The 24,506-nt window shown below is 43.4% G+C and overlaps 3 protein-coding genes across 21 annotated transcripts in view; 1 reads left to right on the forward strand and 2 right to left on the reverse strand.

Annotated features, from left to right (window-relative positions):
* Positions 1 to 419: 419 nt before the first annotated feature.
* LOC120808779 (inosine-5'-monophosphate dehydrogenase 1b) lies at positions 420 to 7,469 on the reverse strand. 4 transcript variants are annotated; one of them, XM_040161933.2, is made up of 17 exons: positions 7,229 to 7,469; positions 6,565 to 6,838; positions 6,050 to 6,148; positions 5,458 to 5,506; positions 4,569 to 4,670; positions 4,299 to 4,373; positions 3,940 to 4,146; positions 3,668 to 3,755; positions 3,365 to 3,564; positions 3,091 to 3,181; positions 2,909 to 3,004; positions 2,662 to 2,805; positions 2,382 to 2,523; positions 2,160 to 2,303; positions 2,001 to 2,084; positions 1,751 to 1,767; positions 420 to 1,622 (listed from the first exon to the last, which is right to left on the reverse strand). In XM_040161933.2, the coding sequence occupies exons 2-17, from the start codon at positions 6,789 to 6,791 to the stop codon at positions 1,519 to 1,521; spliced, it is 1,869 nt and encodes a 622-aa protein (XP_040017867.2). In that variant the 5' UTR covers positions 6,792 to 6,838; positions 7,229 to 7,469; the 3' UTR covers positions 420 to 1,518. The 4 variants fall into 4 exon arrangements, with proteins under 4 accessions (XP_040017867.2, XP_040017865.2, XP_077938752.1 ...); XM_040161931.2 differs by having other exon boundaries at positions 7,180 to 7,446; XM_078082626.1 differs by lacking the exon at positions 1,751 to 1,767.
* A 681-nt stretch (positions 7,470 to 8,150) lies between these two features.
* On the reverse strand, positions 8,151 to 11,678 carry LOC120808783 (receptor-interacting serine/threonine-protein kinase 3). Of its 14 annotated transcripts, none has more exons than XM_078082627.1 (12): positions 11,542 to 11,670; positions 11,354 to 11,446; positions 10,940 to 11,130; positions 10,465 to 10,810; positions 10,221 to 10,381; positions 10,074 to 10,123; positions 9,729 to 9,878; positions 9,523 to 9,614; positions 9,318 to 9,404; positions 9,120 to 9,171; positions 8,729 to 8,968; positions 8,151 to 8,647 (listed from the first exon to the last, which is right to left on the reverse strand). In XM_078082627.1, the coding sequence occupies exons 3-11, from the start codon at positions 11,095 to 11,097 to the stop codon at positions 8,736 to 8,738; spliced, it is 1,329 nt and encodes a 442-aa protein (XP_077938753.1). In that variant the 5' UTR covers positions 11,098 to 11,130; positions 11,354 to 11,446; positions 11,542 to 11,670; the 3' UTR covers positions 8,151 to 8,647; positions 8,729 to 8,735. The 14 variants fall into 14 exon arrangements, 13 of the variants coding, with proteins under 13 accessions (XP_077938753.1, XP_077938754.1, XP_077938757.1 ...); XM_078082628.1 differs by having other exon boundaries at positions 11,354 to 11,443; positions 11,542 to 11,664; XR_013451142.1 differs by having other exon boundaries at positions 8,729 to 8,963; positions 11,354 to 11,665.
* A 1,790-nt stretch (positions 11,679 to 13,468) lies between these two features.
* The window catches only part of LOC120808763 (FERM domain-containing protein 4A), an 85,874-nt gene continuing 74,836 nt past the window's right edge, over positions 13,469 to 24,506 (forward strand). For 2 of the 3 annotated variants that reach the window (XM_078082644.1, XM_078082645.1), the window contains exon 1: positions 13,469 to 13,798. In XM_078082644.1, coding sequence (XP_077938770.1) covers positions 13,754 to 13,798 — 45 coding nt within the window. In that variant the 5' untranslated portion in view covers positions 13,469 to 13,753. The remainder of the gene's footprint in view (positions 13,799 to 24,506) is intronic. The other variant, XM_078082643.1, reaches the window with a different exon arrangement.

The following is a 24,506-nucleotide window of genomic DNA, read 5'->3' on the forward strand; positions in this document are numbered from 1 at the left end:
TCTGAAAAATGAATTCAGCAAAGGGAGCTCTGTGAGCTCAAAGGGAGCTCTGTGATGCTGAAGTACAACATTTTGCAACAACTTATCAGCACCTCGCCTACAAAGCCTACAAACATACTTCATCATGGGAACTACAGGCGTTTTGGTATATATGTATAAGATTATTATAGAGTATTTCAGTGTGGTGTAATAAACTTAAGACATAAGACCAGGATGATTTTTTTTTACCGCCTCCTCAGTCAACCATCTAAGGGGTATTCTGGGAATGTTAGTACTACAATCAAAGTTGCAATAATCCTACACTTTTGAAAGTGGCTTTGATAATATATATATATATATAAATATATTTACCACTTCAAGGGAAGATAAGAAAAACAAAAGTTTCACTTCATATAATTAAACAGAAATGCATCAAAACGCCGTTGTCAAAAATGATCTTTATTTGTGCAACACTATTAACATAGACATCATTTTAAAACCGGTGAGAAAGTAGTTATATCTTATCTGTAACCTTTAATTAAGAAACTATTACCAGACTGTCAAACCATTGATCAACCCTAACATGATCAACCACTACATGAGCTCAGTTATTTGATTGGATGTTATTACAAAATTAAAATAAACTGTGTATTGTTATACCAAAGATGGTGAGTAACACAAAAGAAAAAAGAAAAACATATTTAAAACGTATCAATCAACTTGAAACAACTTTTTGTCTACAACTCCATAAAGAAAGAAATCTATCCAGGACAATTGTTTTGTTACAACAGTTCCCCACTGAGTGTGCTTTATTTAATTCACTCACAATTTAATTATTTTAATAACCAACCTGAAAAAATACAATAACCGCCTTTATTATATATTACATACAATCAATAGCTACAATGTTAGTTAATACTGTGTTTATGTTTTATGAAGAATGGATGATCCCAACATGTCAAGCCAATGTGACTTAGACGTATTTGCAGTATGAAGCCAAAATGAGGATAATGTACCTGTATGTTATTATAATCAGAAAGATGTGTACAGTCTTCTTTAATTTTTCTCTTTTTAAACATTTTTTTCGGAATTAAAATGTTAAATATTTAACAGTTATGTGTCATTTGTTGCTGAAAAAGCATTTGACCGCTTGATGCCGTCCTTACGTTTTTGCGCGCTGAGCTGCACATACGATAATAAACTTCTGCAAGCTTTGTTGTTTATTGTCGCCTCAATCAGGGTGAAACTCAGGCCAACCACGGAAAAGGCCTCCTGTTAGATCAGCAATGATAAGCTAGTCCTAAAGAAGAAACATCCGTTGGCTTGTTGAAAGGGATCAAGTAATTACATCACCTCCACTGCAGCTCGGCCACAGCAACAACAGATAACGATAAGGTGTGTGGCTGCATGTGAGGTTTGAACTTTAGACTCAATGCTTTGCTTTGTCTGTCACAGATGGGAGAGAAAGAAAAAGAAAGGGGGGAGAGCGCAGGAAAAGCAGCCTGAGGTTTTAGAACAGCTGTTCCGTTTGTCGTTTGATCACATGCGCCCTGTGCAAGTGCTCATGGCTGCCGGGGTCGGGATGTTCGGTCCCGGTCGGGTGCTTCCTCTTCCTCCTGCCTCAGTAAAGTCGTTTCTCGTAACTAAGCATGAAAAAAGAAATGGAAGAGTGCAAGCGTATACTAGGTTGAGATAATATTTGCCTGGCGTGAAAGCAATATTAAACGAAAAAAGAAGATGGGGGGTGTGATAACAACATGGTTGTACTTACATGGCACAAAAGAATATCTATTGTGACAGCGTGGGTAAGAAAAGAGGAAGAGAGAAGACACATTTTGATGCTGCTAAGCAAAAATCAATTTCATTTTAAAGATTTCTGACAAATGTTTCTGTATATGTGGACATTCAGAGAGGAAGCAGCTGATAACCGATGACTTTAACAGCAGACAGGGAACCACAGAAAAGAGACACACGGAGAAAGAAGGCGTTGCAGAGGATCAGGGGTCACAGGTCGGACTTACGAGTGGAGGCCGTGGACCCCTCCCTCCATCTGAGCAGACATGGTTCTCTTCTCAAACTTCAGCTCTCCAGAGTACATCATCGATCTGGAGCAAAGACACAGCTCATATTTAAAGTCCCTTACACGGTACACACACGCGCGCACGCCATCCCACACTTACCGTAGAATGGATAAACTCTTGGCTCCTATGTCCTGACAGCCATGTTGGATGCCAGCAATCAGGTAGGGAACAAACTTATGTATGGAGCCTTTATCTTGCACTGACCCCGAGACACCTTGAGCGACCTTCAGCTTATCTCCCTCACTGTATACACGAACACAATTCAATACAGGGTAATATATTAAGGTGTCATTGTGGCCATCTATGACCCCAACCCCTCACCTGAAGTAACGTTTCTGACTGTTATTTTTCTCCATGGCATCCAAGGAGCCCATCCCCCTGTACTTTTTCAGACGTACACCATCTGAGAAGAAATACTCTCCTGGGGCTTCAGTGGTTGCCGCGAGCAACGACCCCATCATCACTAAGGGCAGAAATATAGGGCGCCGTTTTGTGTATTGCTAAGGACAACAGGCAAGGTCAAACGAGTGCCCAAGGACCTCGAATGCTCTCTCAATGACGCAAAGAGTGGCACACACAGGATGAAAGGATGTGCACCTACCAGTTGATGCTCCCAGGGCCAGAGCCTTCACCACATGCCCAACTGTCTGAATGCCTCCATCAGCAATCACTGGTACTCCAAAACGTCGCGCATACTCTGCAACCTTGTACACGGATGTACCTTGGGGCCGTCCACATGCCATCACTGAGGGACAGGAGCGTGAACTCGTATCACGAACTCGTTTTAGTTTCATCGGTGTTTATTTTAAACCCACTGTTTGTTTACAGGACTGCACTTTTCAACATACCTTCCTGGGTGATACAGATAGAGCCACAGCCCATGCCCACCCTCAGGGCATCCACCCCAGCGTCTATGAGGTTTTTGGCCTGAGCAGCTGTCACCACTAGAGGGGGACAGAGATACAGATAAGAGCTATGAAAGGTAATACAGTAAAAGGTACAAATGCAGAAGCACAAGAGGAGAGCTTACCATTTCCTCCAACTACCTGTAGTTCTGGATATTTCTGTTTGATGTAGTTTATCATATTAATTTGGTACACTGAGTTTCCTTGGGAGGAATCCTGTTGAAATTAAGACAGTTTCAATAAGAGATGAAACAACTGTATCTCTTAATCAAAAAAACAATAGATAGCTGACTTAGGAAAGCTCAATTTAATAAAACCATCAAGAAACCCCCAAAAGCTTCTAGCAGGTCATATCGCAAATAAACCAAAAGCTCAGTCTGACCCCCAGACGAAACCTACCAAGACCACCACATCCACCCCAGCCTGCATGAGAAGGTCCAGCCTGTACTTGTCGTCCTCCCTTGTACCGATTGCAGCTCCGCACAGCAACTGTTTGCGGGAATCCTTGGAGGCCAGAGGATAATCTCTGTTCTTCTTCAAGTCAGTCCTCGCTATGATGGCGACCAGCTCATCGCTGTCATTCACTATGGGGAGCTTTCCTAGAAGAGACAGAGAGTGTTAAAAGAAAGACAAAAGCGCCGGCGTCTGTCCAAGTTCTGGTCAGTTGTGTTTACCGTAGAGTGACACACATCACAGATTTACCTTTTTTGCTACGTTGCAGAATATCGTTAGCCTCTTTTAGTGTGACTCCAGCGGGTGCAACAACTAAATCTTCTCTTTTTGTCATTGCCTGAATGAAAACAGTCCAGAGCGTGTATATTAATATACCGCCCATTCATTTAACACCATACTGTAGTGAATGTGAGATTGATATACAGATATACATATATATCTATACATACGTATATTTAGTGTTCTCACACATACACACATGAACACAATAGCTATATATATATATATATATATATATACACCTCCTCCAGAGGTCTGTCGTGGTCCTTCTCAGACAGAAAGTCTATGTCTCTGGAGGTGACAATGCCGACCAGCTTGCTGCCCATCCTGCCAGTCTCTGTTACGGGGATCCCAGAGAAACCATGGCGCGTCTTTGCCTCAAACACGTCCCCCACTGTGTGTCGGGGACTCATCACCACCGGATCTGTAATAAAGCCCTGCTCAAATTTCTTGCACAAACAAAAGAAACGTACAAAAAAGTGTACAATGATTAGAGGCCATTCTGTGTATACTGTTTCCATGTTATTGTGAAAGAGGGTGATACAGTGTCACCGTTGACGTTTTTAAGTCAAATTTAGGTTGTGAACTTGGTCCGTCTTACCTTGACTTTGCGCACCTCGTTGGCCTGGAACTCAGCAGTACAGTTGTGATGAATTATTCCAATCCCACCCATCAACTGAGAGTCAATCAGAGACACCAGAGGAAATAATTAACCGATGAGATAACACTGAAAAGTTATCCAGGTGCGATCAGTGTGCTTGTGCACTTGAAGCAGGATGACGATAAACTTAGTCAGCAATCTGTTGTGGTTTGTGTGTGTGTGTGTGTGTGTGTGTGTGTGTGTGTAAAGTGCTGCAGGGCTTTGACTCACCGCCATGGAGATGGCCATGAATGACTCTGTGACTGTATCCATGGGAGATGAAATAAGAGGTGTCTTCAGGGTTATCTTCCTCGTCAACGCAGAGGTTAGATCCTAAATATTGGAGTGCATAAACAGAAATTATTTTATGATCTTAAAATACATGCTAACACTAAATCTGACATACTGATGACATGGTTTTCTACAAACATCGTCCCACCCAGTGTTGCAGCGGCAACACATTTCTTAACCAAATCTTAAGGCTGTTTTTTAGTTTGCATCAAATTAAACTGCAACCCGTTTGGGCAGAATTAAAGGTTGACTTCACCTGCTGAGTGTTGGATGATGCAAGTGTATGTCTGTTTTGAACACCTGCTATCTAGCAACAACCCACGTGACTCAGGCATGACATTAATATAATGTCCCAGAAGAGCTTGCAAAGACAAAAACGAAGCAAGCCAAACAAAAGAACCTTGTGCTCGATGGAACATAATACAGAGTTAGGGAGGAATTACAAGGGTTAATGCCCAAGTCTGTGCAAGTAAATGATCTATTCATTTTTTACTTAAACCTTTATTTAAACAGGAAAGTCCCATTGAGATTAAAAATATGTTTTTCAAGGGTTTGCAAAGACAGCATCATAGAAACACAGCAAACACAGAATAAGACAAAGACAAGAGACTTCATTTTAGATTTAAAAGCAGTGAGTGGTATCAATTCTTTAAGTTTTACATCTTTCTGCAACATATTCCACAATGAGAACACATTGAGTATTGTCCGACACGTTTCTGCATGATGACGTTTATATTTGTCCAAACAACATTAAAAATATATATTGTAAACCAGCGAAAAGTATACAGTTTGTGGATTGAGATATGTTGAATAGTTTAATGGTACTTACCACCTCATCAGAAGTAAAATCTATGAAACCAGGGAGGATCAAGAAGTCACTAAGAAGGGAAATTTTGGAAGAAGACACATTTTGGAACTGAGACCAATAGACATGTCTGCACGAATAATCAATACGACTCGTAACAATCACCATAAACAAGGATTAAGCAGCTTTGGTTGTGTTTGTGAATTGTACAGCGCAAATCATATTCCTGCGAAGCAGCAGTTTAAACTTTGCTGACAGTGAGCAGACATAATCTGTCAGCCTTTCAGCCCATTTATCCTCTGCACTCTGGTACGCGCTGCATATCGCCTCCATTAAGGGGCCTACACCGACACTCATTAACACGCCGATACGTGCACAAACTCTCACACACTGCTTTTAATGCCTGTGACCCCACTCGGAGTCATACTTGAAAGTAGAATTACTCATTTTAATCCTCCGTATGAAAAACCCAAGCAGATGTGTCCGCATTTAATGGAAGACATTGCATAACGTGTGTTTCTATACATGTACGCCTGCGCTGGCGTGTTAAGCGTGTCACACGATGACATGTGCCAGTCGCTGTTTGTTTTCGAGTGGTGTTTAGCATATATCTTACTTGTATGTTAGTCCATCACCGACAGAAAAGAGTTGTTGTGCTGTTAATCCATCTTCAGGAACGTAACCCGTGCCTCCACTGATCAAGTAGTCTGCCATGCTAAAATAGAAAAACGCACACAATATTTAACTGAAGATACAAATTGTTCCTACATATAATCATACAAAAGCAAATGCACGTTTATTTAGTCTGGAAATGTTTACCCCTTGTCAAAGACGTGCATGTTGTCTCTTTCTTGACCTCTGTTACACACATGCTGCAGATCCTATTACAAATGTTGGAGCGTAGACAGGAAGTGCTAACAAAAGCAATCCGGTCTTGTCTTTGGATATACTTTCCATACACAAGCAGGTAAGAGGATTGGCCTTTAACAGGCCAACCCTGCACACAACCACCTCTGCTAAAAAGCGCAAACGTTCCAAATGCTGCTTGAGATACTAATTGTGAAGCGTCGCACAAGTCAGAGAAGGGTCGCGACCTCCCAGCATGTGCAGTGAGCAGGCGCGTGGACTGACCTCTCTGGTTCATATCCAGCTTGGATGCGCGTTGCGCTGTATCGCTGGGCTGCAGTCTCGTGCCCATGTCCGTGCGGCGCCGAGGGGCCGCAGGGTTGAGCCGGTTCCCCGTCCCTGTTTGCGGCGCGCTGCCGAGCCGGTTCCATGTCCCCTACGATCCGCCGGTAGTCGATTTGGTAAGTGTCCTTTTCCCCATCTCCAAACTGGTCGTAACCATGACCCTCCATCTCTAAGAAATCCAGGACCACGACCTCCACAGGGCCCCACCACCGTGCTAAGACACACACACACACACACACTGTTCAAGCACTTCTTATCACACTCTCACACACTCTCACACAACAAACACTCCCCGCAGGTTTCACGCACAGCAACAAATTGCTCTCCAGTTATGAGCCCTAATAAACACCCAAGACTTTGAGTGCATCTTCACCCAAACGCCTTTCAGACACACCAGACATCGAATGGAAGCCGCCTTGCCATCTGTTCTGTGGCCGGAGCGGCAGTTTAACCCGAAACACACTTGATCTCACATACTAATTAAAAATGTTTTCAAACAGTTAAAAACTGTGTTGTTTGTCTTAAGAGTTTGCATTCCAGTTTGTCAGCTCAAACCTCTGGAGTTTGAAGCCAGTTTTTTCCCCACGCACAGTTTCCAGCTAACCTGTTGACGTAGTCGACTATCTCGGCACACCAAATTTAGAAATCCACGACAACCCCCAGCTGGAGGCATGAGACGCCGCCGGAGAGGACGCTCTGGGTCTTTCTCAGGTGGCACCAGATCCGTCTCTCCTGGGGGCCCAGAAAGCTGTGGCGCTTGGTTATCCGTGTAGCTTCTCTCCACGCTCCGCTCTCCCAGTGCCTGCCGAGCTTAACAGCGTTTCCGACAGTAGCACACGTCACTCTCCCACAAAGAGGATTGGGAGCGTTAATACAGCGGGGTGGGGTGAGACGGGTGAGTGGGCTGGAGCGGGGCAGTAGGACGGCGGAAGGGAAGGATCCCACTTGAACATACTTTTCCCTGAGAGGATTTACCAAAGTGTAGACGTGGGACGAAGCTCAAGGAGACAGAGAAGTAAAGGAGACAAAGGTCAAATGCTATTAGGGCAGACGGGCAGAAACAGAGACAAATACAAGTGTCTGTGTGCGCAGGAGGTAAAGGTGTTGAATCTTCAGACTGAGGTTCACCTCACAATGACTGTTATATTTGACCAGTCAAAAAACAAATGTTTGTCTATTTCCGTTCAGTGTGTGACCCAGTATTCACCGGAACAACAGAGTGAGACAGGAGAGCAACTTTGCTGATGGGATGCACTCGACACCATCATCTGCAGGTGACTGACTGACTGCTTGTGACAGTTACTGAGGGATTGAACCAGGAAAGCCTCTTACCCACTCTCTCTCTCTCTCTCTCTCTCTCTCTCTCTCTCTCCCTCCGTCTCTCTCTCTGCCTGTCTGTCTCCCACTGGAGGAAACAAGGAACACCCCCTCTACATAATAATAATGGCATGGTAATTTAACCACACGTCCTTCATAACAGCCGGGGAAGATACATTGTGAAAAAATATGTCCATTAGGAAAATATGTTTTTATGAAGTGAAATAGGTCTTTATTTGTTTGGTTGGTTGGGACAGTTCATATAGAGTAGCGTCTTGTATCTGACAATAGTACAACATGAGAACAGGAAACAGAAAATCAAATATCTGAAAATAAACACTGTAAAACAGAAAATTACAACACATACAAGATATATATTCACCACCACAAATCCTATGATTTCATCTTGAATTGAAAATCAGGAAAGCTGCAACCCTCTTATATAATTTTTCCCCCTATGATCTATGAAGGCTGATCTGCCAAACTCATTAGATTGTTGGTCATCATAGCTCCTTATTATCTGTGACATGAAACATTTCTCCCATGATTATGAATACTACACTATCATCATCATCAAGTGTAGAAAAAACAAGTATATATAACGTTAATCAAATTAATGAAATACATATTGTCTCAAGTGTAGAATGAGGCGCGAGGAAAGTCTTTGATACCTGTAGAAAAGCTCTGTTTCTTGAGAATTAGCCGCCTGATTGAAAAGAAAGGGAGATTTAAAAATGAGATTTAACAATTCATAACTCATCGTCACTTTAGCAGCAGGAAATCCTACCGGGCCTCTACACTAGTTCGGGATGAAGCTGTGCGAGAGCGTCGTAGAAGGCTGCTTTGACCTTGTCTCCTCCTGAATGTAACGAGTTGTAAAGCTTTCTCATCCTTATGTAGCTTATTTCTGCAGCAGCCATCGATGCGCGGGCTTCGTCGTGGACCATTTCTCCAAGCAGATCTGTTATTTCCATTACCTTGGTAACGTTTCTAATCAGATTTGGCCTGTTCTCGTCAACGAACTTCACTGTTTTGAAATACAAAAGAAACAAAGAAAGCATGCTCATAAAATGCATTACAATTGTTAATGAGACTCATGTCAATATCACGCTCATTTCAGAACTTTTTGTTTACGCAAAGAGAAAAAATTGCATCACTACAGTGACAAAAGTATTCACCTTTATCTGGGCAACTCATTTCTCGAGTAGAAACCTTGACGGAATCCCTGATCTAAAAATAAAAAGCTCTGTAAGTCAATATTGCTTTAAAAATGTTGATATACCACAAAGTAGTTTCAGAATTCCAGTGATAATAAACTTTCCAATTTCATCAAAACATAATTTATTTAAAATATACAGCTGTATTGGAGACCGTACTTTGAAATCGACCTCATCATTTGACTCTGTCCGTTCGATAAAAGGTTTTTTTTTCCCTCTCGTGCTTAGTTGATTACTGGTGGGTGCCTTTTGAAGAAAAACAGAGAATCTATTAGAGAAATCAATGAACACGTTGGTATTCCTTGCTAAATATGAATCATGATTAATCTGCACGATATTTCATTTTCTGAAACAAATGTTGTACCACTCCTCTGAAGGCTTTTTCGACTTGACAGACCACATCAGGAATTCCATCCCTGTTCTGTGAAAACACCGCCTCAGTGGTTTCAAGGGAATCTGAAACAGAATTTACTATTAATTTCTAAAAATGTATCCGTCCAGCTCGCCTTCAAAAGATTTAAGCGTATTGTTCAGACAATATATTATATGGCGATAGTGATGGACATTTACCTTTAAATTTGGGCCTCTTGGAGGGGTCGTTATCCCAGCACTGCTCCATGAGATTCACCAGCTCGTTCCACCCTTCTTTGTCAATTTTCTCAGGGGTGGGAGGTCTTTGCCCGCCACGGATACTTTCGATCACAAGCTCAGGATTATTGCCTACATTGCGTGTCATGCGATAAGAACACAGGGTCACGTGTAAACATAGCTGACTGAGGGAACGAGACATGTACAGTTTATACGGGGCTTATTTTAGCTGAATATTATGAGGAAAATAAATGCTATCATGGTATTTCATAGCATAAGAGATTGAAAATCTAAATGGGGGGGTATTGGGACAATAAAACTACCTACATGGATAAGGCTCTTTGCCACTGATGATGGACCAGAGCAGGATACCGTAGCTAATCCAGAGAGAGGAAGACATCTTCAGTAACATGTTAACACTGTTAAAAGTTTTTACCATATAGAGTAAAATCATTTGTGGATGTAATGTCTAACCTGTAGATGTCGAAAGCCCGGACAGGATGGTACGATGAATCAAAAGCCTCAGGAGGCATGTACTTGTAGGTACCTTGGAGGTAGCCTGTTTTTTCTTCGGTGGGCATGCAACTGGTGGACATGCAACTGGTGGACACTCTGGACAGACCAAAGTCTGCTAGCTGGAGAGAACGAAGGTCAATGCAACATCAAACAAACCGTTAAATCAGCCTTAAAGTTGACCTGAACATAAGGTGTACTCTACCTTGGCGTTAAAATGATCATCCAGCAGTACGTTACATGGCTTTAGGTCTCCATGCATGAGGTCCTGTTGATGGAGGAAGTTCATGCCTACAGCCACTTGATGGGCCAAGCGGCAGACCAGAGGCCACAGTAGAGGGTCATGGAGCTTATCAAACAGGGACTGAAGAGATCCTCTTTCCATGAACGCCATCACTAGTCCCTCTTGCATGGGTTCCCCCCCTCGTCTCCGTTGCACGGGGTCTCCTTCAATAGGCGGAAATCCCTTATAGGTTCCATAAAGTCGCAGCACACAGTCACAGGAGGCCCTAGTCATGACCTCAGCCTCAATCCACAGAGACGCGGAGGGGCTGCAATGAGACAGGGGATTGTTGATATAAGTAGAGAGAAAGCAGAAGGCCGTGAAATACAACATGCGCATGACTTCATCAATATATCATTTAAAGTCAGAGGAATATTGTAGATATTTCTACATTTACCAAACACCCCTATGAAGTAACTTAATGGCCACATCAAAGCCCCAGTCCTTGTGCCTGGCCTTGTAGACGTCACCAAATCCTCCAGAGCCAATTTTCTCCCAATCCTGCAAGATTTCGTCACTAAGTGGCTCGTTGGGCTTCTGGCTCGGCAGCGCCATCTCCTGCTGGATGCAGGTACAACGGCCTCAAATCTATTAAAAATAAAAAAGGATTATGGTAAATCCTGATAAATATAAATCAGGTGGTTCAACGACTGCCTAACTATCTGTTTTAAAAGTTGTTCAAATGATTGTACAACTTTTTTACAGCTTTTGTGTAAAAAAAAAATGTAAAAAACAAAACACAGAAAAACAAGTTAGACTCTGCTTCAATATGGGCTTCGTTGTGCAGACGTAACAGCTGGCTTCTACTCACGTCTCTCGGTGACAGTTGCCCAATGCAGCTTAAGGAGTCACTTCACACCAAAGCTGCGTCAAAGCTGCTGCGAGTTTCAGTTTCCGTTCGCTGCTTCGTAAAAGGGAGGAGAGCAGCCAGAAGAACTTCTATCGGCTCGGTGTCGGTGTTTTGTGGCCATGGCGTATATGAAATAGAAACTGGGTTACCTTTCATCCGGTTGATGTCTTCATAACGGCTTTAAAAAACGTGTGAAACTTGTTTTCGATCTCCTGATAGCGCGCGAGTGGCAGCGCGCATGCGCAGTGAGAGGAAGAAACGCTGCATCGGTTGTCTCAACTGCCACGTTATGTGTTGGAGAACAAGCATTGCTGAGACTGCCACGCCGTCGTTAATCTTAATCAAGAAATGATATTACTTCAAAGATCTTGTTAGTTTTGCTTTTTATACACTGAATTGTATCACTCACACACACCTGTCAACATGTATTACGTGATCAACAGTGCTGTAGTGGTAAAATTAGAGGTGGGTAAACTCTGAATTTTGTGATCTTACAGACCTCTACGCGATGCGAAGCAACGCAACACAAAGCGTCGCGACTCTTGTAAGGCTGCCCTGGCTAAATTGCATTATGTTATCAGTAAAAGTCATATACAATCAATGACAATGAATACATGTGTTAGTAGTTTGTAGTTTATTAAATAAAAAAAAACAGTAAAGAAAAGTATGTCAACACAACACAACAACACAATTGCAGATTAAGAACTATCTACATATGGAGTCTCCTTTTTACAGTAGTGTCCAGAGGGCCTCCTTGTCCTCCACGTCAGGTCCGCCAGGGAACCTGGAACGCGTTGAACGTGTTGAACGTGTTGAACGTTTTCATGGCTCCTCTGTGCTTCTCTCTCTATTGGACCTGGTGTTTCTCCTCTCCCTGTGCTCTCTGCATCATTGCCTGTCATATCACTGCCTGAAAAAATATGTTGAATTTAAGAGTTAACCAGTTAAGCAGCCTGTCAATTACACTGACAACATAAGTTCAAGGAACACTCATCGGCCCTTCCGCCCGCAACGACTACTACACCCCCCCCCGGTGCGTAAACGCTATTTCCAAAATTCTATATTGCTGCGTAAACAGCGTTTACCCTCCACTACAGCCCTGGTGATCAACTACTACAGCTGTTTTTTTAAATGCAATGTTTGAGGCCACGATGCACCCTGCTGCTCACTAACTAATATAAAAGTGCACATCCATACACTTCTTCACCAAAAATACAATACTGTTTTCATATTTTGATATAAGCTGGTGATGCTTGATTGAAATGAGCAGCTACAGCCTTCATTAGTTGTATTATTCAACTATTTCCTATACCTGTCCCCTGTAATTACCTCTATATCCTGCGTGCTCCCTCATGCACGCGCAAGACAAAAGCTAAACGCTGTGAATGTTTTCTGAATTATTCATGCCAAAACGCCTTTCTAAAAAAAAATCCTAGTCTGGACGCCAGGTGTCTGTGAAAATGACAGCTCTTAAATCACATGTGCACACGCACACTCGTGTTCATGAAGCGTGCTGCTGCCTCCCCACGTTCCACGTCTGGCATCGATAGGCGGGGTCTGCTCTCGCTCTCCGCATTCCCTCTCCTCCACCCACCCTCGTTAACGCTCGACAGCGTGGACCGGTGGATGCTCTTCCCACTCCACCTCTCTCCTCCCGGCTGCTTTTCTCCCCCCCCCCCCCCACCTCTTCACCCTCTGCCCTCCTGACACTCAGCCCAGCGGGGATCTCTCTGTGCTGGAGCTCTTGAGAGGAGAGGTGAGCGTTTTTTTTTTTGTCTTTCCCTGGAGGCAGGGCTTCGCTGATGCAGGTTACATCCTGTGGAGCAGCGACCGGACAGCCTGAGGAGAGAAGAGGATAGACCGCGAACCCACGAGCACCACTGGATGGGCTTTGTGCTGTGAGGAGAGCAGACCGGGGAACCGAGGCGGGAGGGGGGCGACAGAGGGAGGGGAGCATTTAGCAAGAGGGAGCCCTAGTCAGAGGGGTTTGGGGGAGGTGGGCGTGGGGTGTTTTAAAAGTAAAAGGAGGAGTGTGAGAGGAGGGGGTTTGTGGTGTGGGGGGTCCGCTTTGCTCTCAGATCAAAGGACTGGAAGCAGGATTGCTTTTACGCTCGCAGAGAGATTGAGGAGTCGCGGGCTCTCCGGGGACTGTTGCATTGCAATTAAGAGACCACAGGCTCTCTGCAGCACCCGCTGAGGGACACAGGGGAGGTGTTTGGGGACACAGGGTGGTGGGACCAGTCAACCGACTGCATCTGGACGGAGGTGAGCCTGCTTCCTTGCGTGAAGGCTCAGAATAAGAGCAACGAGGACGAGGATCAGGAAGAGAGTCCCTCCGGCAGGAGAATCCATAAGAGGATCATGGCTGTCCAACTCATGCCAGAATCCGCCGTGTGTTTGCTCATGGTGAGTCTCGGAGTATAGTGTTGCAGTCTCTGTCTACTGTCTGTCTTTGTATCTTTTTCCGTCCTCTGGTGTGGCTTTCTCTCATCCCTCTCCCCTCATCCAGCCGCTAAACCAGGAGGGGAGCCGTCGCATCATCTAAAGGCGTGTTGATTGTTGTGGCTCCTGCCATTTCCCTAAAACCTAGAACCCCCAACATATACGATAAGTTCCTGGTAAAGCTCTGATGCCGGTTTATGTATTAAACACACGGCTGTTCTTTTGAATCCAATTCAGAAAACTCTAGTTTCTGTCCAACTCCTCCACGTGCTCGACCACTGCAGTGGTGAAGTGTGGGAGAAATGCCATAAAGACCACTGCAGGCATTGGGAGCTGGCGCTGAACATGAGGTCCGTGTCGGGGACAGATGCCATTTAATGTAATATGACTTTTTATAGAGATGTAAAAATGGCATGCGTGTGTGTGTGTGTGTGTTGCTTTAGCTCGCAATAATTTCCCATCTCTAGACTGAATGAATTGAAACACACACTCAGCTCATTGCAGAGGATATGTAGGATGTTGTTGTTGTAGAATCCAGTCCCTTACTGACATGAAACAGATTGGCCTGGCTTGGATCAGATCTAGCCATAGAGAGCAAAGAAATAGAAACGCACAACACGTGTGAATAGAGCACTTCTTTGACCCATGTCGGTACGATGCACAATGGTTACAATGGCACTGTGGCTTTGCTACACGTGTAGAATACAGATAAGGCACGGGCCACTCTGATTAGCGGCTTTAATGAATTGAAAGTGCACCCCGCATGCAGGGGGGACTTTGTGTAAGAGCTCTTCTTCTTCTCGTTCTGCTCATTCTCATTCTATAGTGTTGGCATTCTGCAGTCGCAGCGGCAGTCATGCATCGGCGCACTACCTGCTATCTCCACCTGTCACGGCTGTCTGTTACTATGGCGATAGGCCATGCACCCCACTTGAGGCAGCGCCAGCTGCGACAGGAGAACACAAGACCACGAGATGATGGACGGGGCAAAGTCAGGAAGGAGAAAAGGGAAGTGTGAGTGATGAGGGCAGGACTAAAAGAGGAGTGAGACATCGGAAGTGGGCTTTTTTTCCCCTACAGAAAGTCTTCTAAGGCGGATATTTATCAACGTGTGTTGAGCTCACTCTGCTTCGAACATGACATGAACATAAGTTAAATCTAGTCTCAGTGGAATTTTCCTATAAATACACACAACAAGATTGACATCAGATAACAAAGACAGATCCCAGTGACTTGTTTAACCAAATCTATGGCATTTGTATTCACCTTGACGAGTTCAGAGTTTGATTATTAGAGGAAGTTAATGAAGTGCGTGTAGTGCGTGTTAATGCAGCACACATACAACATTCACACCAATGATGTGGGTAGACCGACTCCCTTACCAACCTAAAGCCAGATTTGGTAGGAAGTGACCTCATTCAGTTACAGCTAACAAGCAAAATGACATTTTCTTGTTTTCTGTGATGCATCCTTTATGACTTTATGGGAAAAAAAATAACTGTAAACTGTACTTTAGTTTTCCTCTCGGCTTTATTGGTCTGCAACTAATGTGATTGGCCAAGACGTACTACAGCTGCACTATAAAACCAAATGGGCTCATGTGTACTGGACCAGAAGCAGGAGGGCATTTTATGAGAGCTAGTATCCGAGTATTGCTTTTTTCATTGCACTTCATCATCAGATTGATTAGATGTAAGCAAGTTTCATATGTGTATGAAACCAACACGGGGGATTCGATTTAAATTGTATCAAAATAGACAGAGTGCATCTTTCTCTGTCTGTCAGCTCAGACGACTTCCTGTTTTACTGAAAGGACGAAGGGATCAATAACAAGCCTGTCTCCAGACATACATAGACATGCAGTTATATGATATTGGAACGAATAAGAAACTAGATCAAACTATCGTTTGACCACAATTGGAGGCGTTGTCTCCTGGCTTTATCCTTCGCCTACAGTTGACTGCACAGGATATGTGTGTTTTTTTATTCTGGACTTGATATGACATGAAACGATTTCCTGTTAACGATCAAACTAACGTGTGTGTGTGTGTGTGTGTGTGTTCTTGATTGTAGTCCTCTTGACTTTGAATCCAAACTGGAGCAGCAAGTCTTCACTGAATGGATTAGCTCCGCTCTTCAGGGCACAGAGTAGAGCAGCTGTCTTAGACAGATAAGCAACGACGTACCATTTAAATGCCAACATACTCAAAGGAAATATGTTGTTTAAAAAAAAATAAAGACGTGCTTTAAACCTGCACCCTTTGATGAGCATATTGGGGTAAAGAACATTATTGCAGAGTAAATCCAACAACATCTCTGTGGCTTCAGTCGGAGGATTTAGTTATTTGATGCAACTAATCCAGGGCTTTTTATATATTGAACACATGCTGAAAAAATGGCAAATGCAATCTTAATTAGAGACGGAGATAAAGCTGTCAAAAATGAGTACGCAGTTTGTCTCAATTTTCTCCTTTGGCCCATCTTGTTTTACTTTTTGTGAATCTCTTTGTCTGACTGCCTGTTACAATATGCAGGGGCCGTTGATCGATTGATGCATTTTATCATCAGTTACACTTGACCCAATGAATGCTGCTGAGAGAAAGGAGGGCAGCTATCTTGACAAACACAGAAGCTAAGTGGATTATCTTCATACTGCTGCAGGGTTCTGCTGTGCATGTAGCGGGGGAACAGCAGATACACCATCGTTTCAGCTCTCCTGCCTTCTTCCTGTAGGAAACGTGCGCTGGTGAAGTGGAGGAGGACATCCTAGCGCACCCGCCAAAGCTATTATTACTGCATGTAATGTCATGTGGCTAATCATATAAAAGAGGTATACATATACATAGCGTATACATACTTGAGATGGCATTAAGCTGTGAGAACTACCCAGAAAGAGAGGAAACCAAAGAAACACAGACTGTATGCCGCCCTCCATGCTGGCGTCCATGTCTCCTCATTACAACCCCTCATTCAATTATCCTGTCGCTGAGGATGTCGACCAGATGACTCACTGTGATCCAGCCAGAGGATTCATTCAGCGGTAATCAAATCATCCTTATGACGTGATGCACTGGCTGCGTGTGTGTGTGTGTGTGTGTGTGCATACATGGGAGTTAATTGCTTTGTCCATCAGTCAAAATTAGTGGTCATCCCGAAAAAAAACCCACAATGAAACATGAGTTATTAAAGTAGGTTTGTGAGATAATTCGTGATTAAGATTAGCATTGTAGTTTCCGCTCCCGATGGGATGCACGCTGCGATAGAGCCACCAGTGTACACATGGAAGAGGGGTGAACAGCGTGGGGGAGGGTATAGCAGAATGACATCATACTGGGAGAATTGATTACTACCCAGTAACAATGAAACAGGAGGAGAAGCAGATACCATGCTATAGTAGGTGTGTGTGTGTGTGTGTGTGTGTGTGTGTGTGTGTGTGTGTGTGTGTGTGTGTGTGTGTGTGTGTGTCTGTATGTAACTGTGTTCTTTTGGTGCATCTGGTTGGAGCGATCATTCAGTAATTCACATCTCGTAGTCTTTTAGTCACACAATCAAATGCCATGAGTCAAAGTGTCACTTTTACATCCACACACACACAACACACGTGTATCACTGTCAGAACTGAAAGTAACCTAATCTCAATGTGCTCCTGCTGAAACAGTGTATCCACTCTTAATACATGCGCAGCTCTTATTGGTGATTTGTAGGCTCTGCATTGGAAACGTGTGGTATTTTCTTGTTTCTCTTATTGATTGTCTCACTATCTACCACTATATATTCTTGTCCCACAAAGGAAATGTCTTTTCTTTTCTCTCTCCACTTTCCCTTGTGCTGCTTTCTCTTTGATAAAAAAACAAAAACACAATAGTTGTCCTGTTAATCATTTTCCTAAAGCTGCAGTCTGACTGCAGAACAGTCATGCTTGAGTGAAGAGCTCGTTCTGCTGATGTCAGCAAACTAAAGCTGTGTAGTTGCTGCAGTGGGAAGGAGCCACTTCTACTTTACAACAGATATGAAAATTTGTTACACACCTCACCTCATTGCATTCGTAGTCAATCTGCTGTTCCTTTTAACAAAAAGGAAACGGTGTAATTCAATACAATAGGTTGTTTGTGGTAGATGGGAACAATACGAAAACACATACAGGACAGTGCGGTATCACTACATTTCAGGTAAAGCTACAGACTGAATGCAGGACAGATGCTTGAATGGTATTCAGACTTGGTTCTGCTTTGCTTTATGTTTTAATACGTCAAAAGACCAGAATTGAGATAATGCTTGAACTATATGTTTGACACTTCATCATATATCTGTCAGCACTTTCAGTATTTTATGGAAAAAAAACAATAAACTTTTAAATTTTTGTTGCAAATGGACACCGTATGCAGGACTGTTACAGATGTTACCCAAATTATTAACATGTTAACCAACAGCAGCGATAGAGCAGCATGATCATCACACAGGAGTGGTTTCCTGGCCACTCAGAAAAGTGTGACATTTATTCTCCTCTTTGCTCTGGTTTGGTTTCTTTCGACTCCACAGGAAAAACATTTCTCAGTTTGTATTACCTTGCTGGCGACTTGAGGTTCTGCACCAGCTGATGTTGGCAAGCAGCCACTGTCACCTGTCCGTCATTTGGAGATAGACTGCTGACATATGGCGGATTTATATTAACTTATTTGTATCCAGCTGGATACTGGGTTTATAATGAGGTAGTACAAAGAGCTTCAGAGATGTTTATCATTCTCTCTGGGTTCTTTACCAATGGATGACTAACTAACTCATTCAAACTTTGATCACTTCATGTTTATGCGGTTTTCTCAATGATGTTTCATAATAAGTCGAGGTTGAATGCAATGTCATTTGCTGAGTCCACAAAGTCATGGTCACGGCTCTGGTTTGGTATTGATTGGAGTCTTAAATCTCTTTCGTCAGCTTTGAAAATTGCCCATGATCGCAGTGCTGAAGATGAAAGGGGTATCACAATGCAATTCTTCTATAGGCCGGATAAGCTGGTAAGATTTGTTCATGACAGATGTTAAACAATATCTATTTTAGAATATCACCTTTTCCAAAAGGGAGAAAGGAGGAAAATATGTAAATGAGAGAAAAATCAAGTAACCAAATGTGCAAACGAGGGAAACGGTTCTCACCTCTCACCACATGCATAAATGTATAAGGGTCGGTGTGAGTGTCAGTGTCAGAGCCTACAGCATACCATTAAATCTTCTGTGCTGGACACGCTGCAGCCTGTTTAAGGACTATTGATGAGCTGCAGAGGTGAAAGCGCCTCAATTCTAATTGACTTCACCACAGTAGCTGCTCGCTCAGCTGTGGTCATTTGTGAGTTTGTGTGTACATAGGAAGGTCTGAGGTGTGAATATATCAAGTGTTTGCAGAGTGTGTGTGTGTGTGTGTGTGTGTTATTTTGCACGCAGTGCATCCCATCCTGCATGCTAATGTACTTGGAAGGCTCTCAGTGGAGATGAATAATATTTGACCTTTATTTAACCAGATACTGTAAGTCAATTGAAAATGACAGCCTGCAGCGTGACGGTGTTCCTTTTGCATCTAATGGCTGGTCGGGCTGTGAGCCTGGTTATCGACTGACCTTATCTTGTGTAGGTAATGCAAGGAAGGGGGTTAAGGAAGCAGCCAATTAATGAGCAGGACGTGACCCAGCGGGTGTAAACCAGCAGATGCTCATCAAAGTCTGCTAGTTACTCTCTGTCTCTCTGGCTTCCTCCTGAGGTTTATTAAGGCTCTCCATCTCTGTTCTGGTGCCTCTGAAACTGCACAGATGAAACAAGGCCTGCTCATTATGCAGTCTGTAGGTTTGTGCATAAGCGTTGGCTGAGATGTGTAATTGCGTTCGCTGTACTGCACTGGCCATTGTTATTGATTTAACAGCAAGACTCGAGCCGCAGCTTTCTTGCCTTCACGCCCACACTACTACATTTACACACGACCCGTTTACTCACACATGACCTGCCACATGGGGCACTCCATCAAAGCCTCCTGCACAAACAGACAGAAGTGTTCGGAGGACATCCCTGCACTGACTTTCAGAGATTTCATCTCTTTTAATTGGCTGGCAGAATATTTGCCCCGCGGCGAAACCCACATGTTACAATTCTATTTAAGGTCAAACTTCTGGAAACTTCCTGGAAATGAACCTTTTACTAAGCATAGACACACAATATGCACAGTGTATTCTAGTTCCTTGAGCCGGATCTAATGCTTTTTGTGTCGGGTTGAGGATCTCATCTCTTGCCTTTGCTTTCTGTACAGAAATATTTTGAAAATTTAAATTGGATTCACAATTTTGTTTTTCTGCTGACCTGCTGGGTCCTTGTTTGTAATGTAATGAATATGTAAAAAAACATTTTCCAGGGCGATGGCGGCATCCCATTTGTAAGGTGCCACCTGTGATGTGTGCCAGGAAGCAGGGGGGGGGCATGGGGGGCAGCAGAGTAGCAGAGGCACTTGAGGCGGTCCGATTGGCTCACCATCTGTCTCTCTGGGACTGACTGAGCAGATGTCTGAGTAGAAAGACCAGTTCTCTTTCTCGCCCTTTGTGTGTGTTACCTCTGCTATAAATGTGCGGCAGCGTGTGTATGGGTGTGTATCATTGTGTGCGGACGCGTTACACTCCGGTTCACTCGGGTCCCGGTGGGACTGATGGAGTGAGTTAACAAAGAGCAGGTCCTTGACATAATGAAGAGCTGTCTTGTTAGCAGCACTTTACAGGATGGACTGCCAGGGAAGCAAATATGACCCGTCAAACACTTTCACATTTGAAATATTTAACCTTTACTGAAAAGAATGAAAAATATATAAAAAAATTAGAAGTAGAGAGAAGGGCTTTTTACTCTCTTAAACCAGGTTCCAATGTTTATCAGGATTAGCTGAGGATCTAATCGCTAATTTCACATTTTTACCGAACCAGATACAACATATACCATTAACCGTATACATTTTTCTTCTTATATTAAAACACATTATTATATGCCTCACACACCCACCTTTCAAAATGATACAGTCTTGGTCGAACTACACACAAGCCTTTAAGGTGAATGTGTGCATATTTATGAAATGGATATTAAGCTAATTCCTCTTTTTTTAAAGTGAGAAAAAAAGAAATAAACCCTTCGGAGAAAAGAATGTTGAAGTACTGGAGCACATACGACAATTGAAGCCGTTGTTCGATGGCATTTTTGTTTATTTGTGGTTTCTGCGCCAGTTTACAAGCGGCAGTGAAGTGTATTTCTAAATATATGGTGTAATCCTTTGTCACAACTTTGGTTTGGACATCTGTGTGCAAGGAGAATTCACCCTCAAAAAACAACACAGAAATGATCAGACAGGACAACATCAGTCACAGCCACCGTACAAGGTTTAGACCTCTGGTGGTGATGAAGTCCAGAGCGTTGCCTCTGATGTTGGTGGGTCCTGTGGTTGTGAGATGTTACATGTTACATGATTTTGAGAATTAAGGGGATGTCACCATCACAGACTTCTAGATGATTCTCTGTGAAGCAGTGGCAGAAGACAACGATGGCAGAAGGAAGACGATAATGGCGGAAGGAAGACGATGATGGCGGTAGGAAGACAATGATAACGGAAGGAAGACGATGATGGCGGAAGGAGGACGATGATAACGGAAGGAAGACGATGATGGCGGTAGGAAGACAATGATAACGGAAGGAAGACGATGATGGCGGAAGGAGGACGATGATAACGGAAGGAAGACGATGATAACAGAAGGAAGACGATGATGGCGGAAGGAGGACGATGATGGCGGAAGGAGGACGATGATGGCGGAAGGAAGACGATGATGGCGGAAGGAGGACGATGATAACAGAAGGAAGACGATGATGGCGGGAGGAGGACGATGATGGCGGAAGAAAGACGATGATGGCGGAAGGAAGATGATGAAAGCACCAAACAGACTGTCAGCTGTGTAATGGAGCTTGTAGCTTCTCTTTTCTACCTCTAGAGGGAGTTATCATCCCGTGACCAACAACGTTTTCCATTAGGAAAGGGAACAATGTGGCTTTTGAGGCTTTAAGTGGTGCTCTATAAATTCGCAGCGTTTCTAAGCGCGCCGCAGGTCGGGTGTGTCTTTGTGTTGTCCTTTGAATGGCATTTCTTCAGGTGGTCTCAGCACAGTTGCATAGTTTAAACATGCAACCCCTGCAGTTGTGAGCAGGTCAGGAAGCAGGAAGGTCACCAGTCAATGCTTCTTCACGGCAGGTGACCGTTAATGGCATCCCCCCCATGAGTCCGTTAACATTTAGACACATACAAACACACGCACACAAACACACAAAAAGGATAAAAGCAATTCACAATTGTTACTGATAAATGAAGTCGGCGTTTTGTCCCATGCAGCGGGGTGTTGCTGGCCGACAGGCTGATGTTATGACTGATTACTTCTATCAGAGCTGTTGATTTAGGCATTAAATGACCTCAGCCACAATAATCCCCTCGGTAATGCATAATATATTACCCAGCAGACGCACACCAGCCAGCAGCTCATCTCAGTATTGCTTCAAAGCCACATATCATCCAAGCACACGCACACATTTCTTTACATGGCCCAGTTTCAATATTATAAGATCATAAGATGAAGTTACTCTGTGTTAAGTATACCATCTACATCATGGTAGAAGACAAGTTCCACAAAAAAAATACCCTGTATGTAAGCCTTTTTTCCTTTAACTATCTTTTGTCCTTCCTAGAGAAACTCCCCAATGAATCCACTCTTCTTGTCGCGCGATGAACTCAGCAGCCCCTCTAGAGCCGTCATGGGGGCATTTCAGCCTCAGGTAATGGGAGAGAAGGGTGTTTTACCTTCCTGCTTCTCTCATCAGCATTGGGTCTACGTGGTCACCCAAAGTTTGCCGTCATAGTCGCGCGCCACTGCTGCTGGTAAAACTCGCTGGTGTCGTATAACATATTATGATCAGCGCATTCAAATTTGTGCCCTAATCCTTTTTGTCACGTGCAGACAGATACATCTCCTCTGCTACTCTTCAATCTAACTATTCAAATGCAAATATTAAAAATCCCAAAAAATAAAAATAATGGCCCTCATAGTCATCTCTTTAACTTCTTTCAGACGGATTTTGAGTAATTCATAGTCAAACAAAGGTAATACTTCTATTCTAATGTTCAATGAGCCTTCAACAACAGTATTAGCAAAGATAATTCACATTCCTTTTTAATACCCTGCTGTTTGAATATCCACCAGCTGATGCCTCTCCCCATGAACACCATAGTACTTTCATCTTTGACTTTGTCAGCTTCTTTATCGAAACCCTGAGGCAGAGGAGTCATTTCCCACCAAGAAGACTCATCAGCATCTCAAAGATATATTAATCAATGCATGTCAGTGCTACGTCCTCCTGGACAACGATTTAATTGTATTGAGTTCAAAGGTGCACCACAACAGAGAGATGCATGTTATAAATAATTATAAATATTTATATTGTTGTAAGTAATGGGAATCCAGATCTTATCAATATGCAGATTATCTCTGCATTATTGATTACTGCATCTTCGCTTCATGTTTTTTCATATTAGTCATGACCACTGGAGACGTAGCGACAAATCACATTTTCCCAAACATTGTGTCAATTGATTGATTATCCATTGTAATGCAGGTTGAATGTTGAAAATCTCGTACTGTTTCGCGTTTTTATTTGGATTGCGGAAATACCTGCGTGCTTTGTGTGCGGTTGAGCAGCAGAGGGCAGTGTGTGAATGTGCGTGGGTGTTTCGTCTGGACCTGTACATGCAGCAGTGAGTGTCCGGCCGTGCTTTGGGCATGTGTGTGAGTGTACAGCATGTGTGACAAATATAGAAAGTCAGATTTCTGTGGGTGCCGGCAAACATGATCAGTACTCTAAACATGCAAAGCCAGATTTCTTTGTGTGGACTATAAACTATAATTTGAGTAGTGATAAATAATGGCCTACTTAGGGATGCGTATTCTGTGCCGCTGTTGATGCCAAGAACACACAGCAAACGGTAATCCAGCCACGGTCAACTCTCAGCCACGCTGTCACTCTCTATGTGCCTCTCTTTCGCTCTCTGCAGAGAATGCTGGTTGCCCCTGACAACAGTTGCCAGGAGACCATTCTGGAGTGACTTCATAGCATCGGGCATGTTTATACCGGGGCTCATGAGGGATAGAACCAATTTAGTGTTTCTTTCAAACGCAAATGTGCGTTTAAATGGGAAAGATGCATCAATGTACAAATATGGGGGGGTAGAAAGAGTTTTCCTGCTAGTGCAGCACTGTAGCATCCAGCAGAAGCTGCTATGACATGTGTTCTTGTGGGGGAAATAGAAATGCAGTCAGTTGGATGATTATGCTTTTGTTAAATCTGGCTAAAACAACACATTTTTAATCAGTGGAAGCACAAAGGCTGCTTCTTTCGTCTATGGAAGTTATGTTAATCAGACTGATTAAAAATTCTCTCTCTCACTCTCTCTCTCTCTTTCTCCCTCTCTCTATCCCTCATGTCCTTCTCCTGCAAAACCCTGCTCACATTACCCTCTACCATCCATCTTTCTCCCTCTCTAATTCTCAGTCCCTCTGCAGTAGTGAGATAAGATGTTCCTCCCCCTGAGCGTTAGTGACGTGTGAGAGAAGAGGTGCCCCCCC

Source organism: Gasterosteus aculeatus, chromosome X (assembly GCF_964276395.1).
Source record: "Gasterosteus aculeatus chromosome X, fGasAcu3.hap1.1, whole genome shotgun sequence".
NCBI classification, from domain to species: Eukaryota; Metazoa; Chordata; class Actinopteri; order Perciformes; family Gasterosteidae; genus Gasterosteus; species Gasterosteus aculeatus.

Coding starts and splice junctions, on each gene's coding strand:
- LOC120808779 (XM_040161931.2), bottom strand. CDS start 7,297: ATGCCTCCAGCTGGGGGTTGTCGTGGATTTCTAAATTTGGTGTGCCGA. Junction 6,149..6,564: donor GCTGGATATGAACCAGAGAG/GTCAGTCCACGC, acceptor TTTCTATTTTAG/CATGGCAGACTACTTGATCA. Junction 3,005..3,090: donor ACAGGTAGTTGGAGGAAATG/GTAAGCTCTCCT, acceptor GTCCCCCTCTAG/TGGTGACAGCTGCTCAGGCC.
- LOC120808783 (XM_078082627.1), bottom strand. CDS start 11,097: ATGGCGCTGCCGAGCCAGAAGCCCAACGAGCCACTTAGTGACGAAATC. Junction 10,382..10,464: donor ATGATCATTTTAACGCCAAG/GTAGAGTACACC, acceptor CGTTCTCTCCAG/CTAGCAGACTTTGGTCTGTC. Junction 8,969..9,119: donor AATGAGTTGCCCAGATAAAG/GTGAATACTTTT, acceptor ATTTCAAAACAG/TGAAGTTCGTTGACGAGAAC.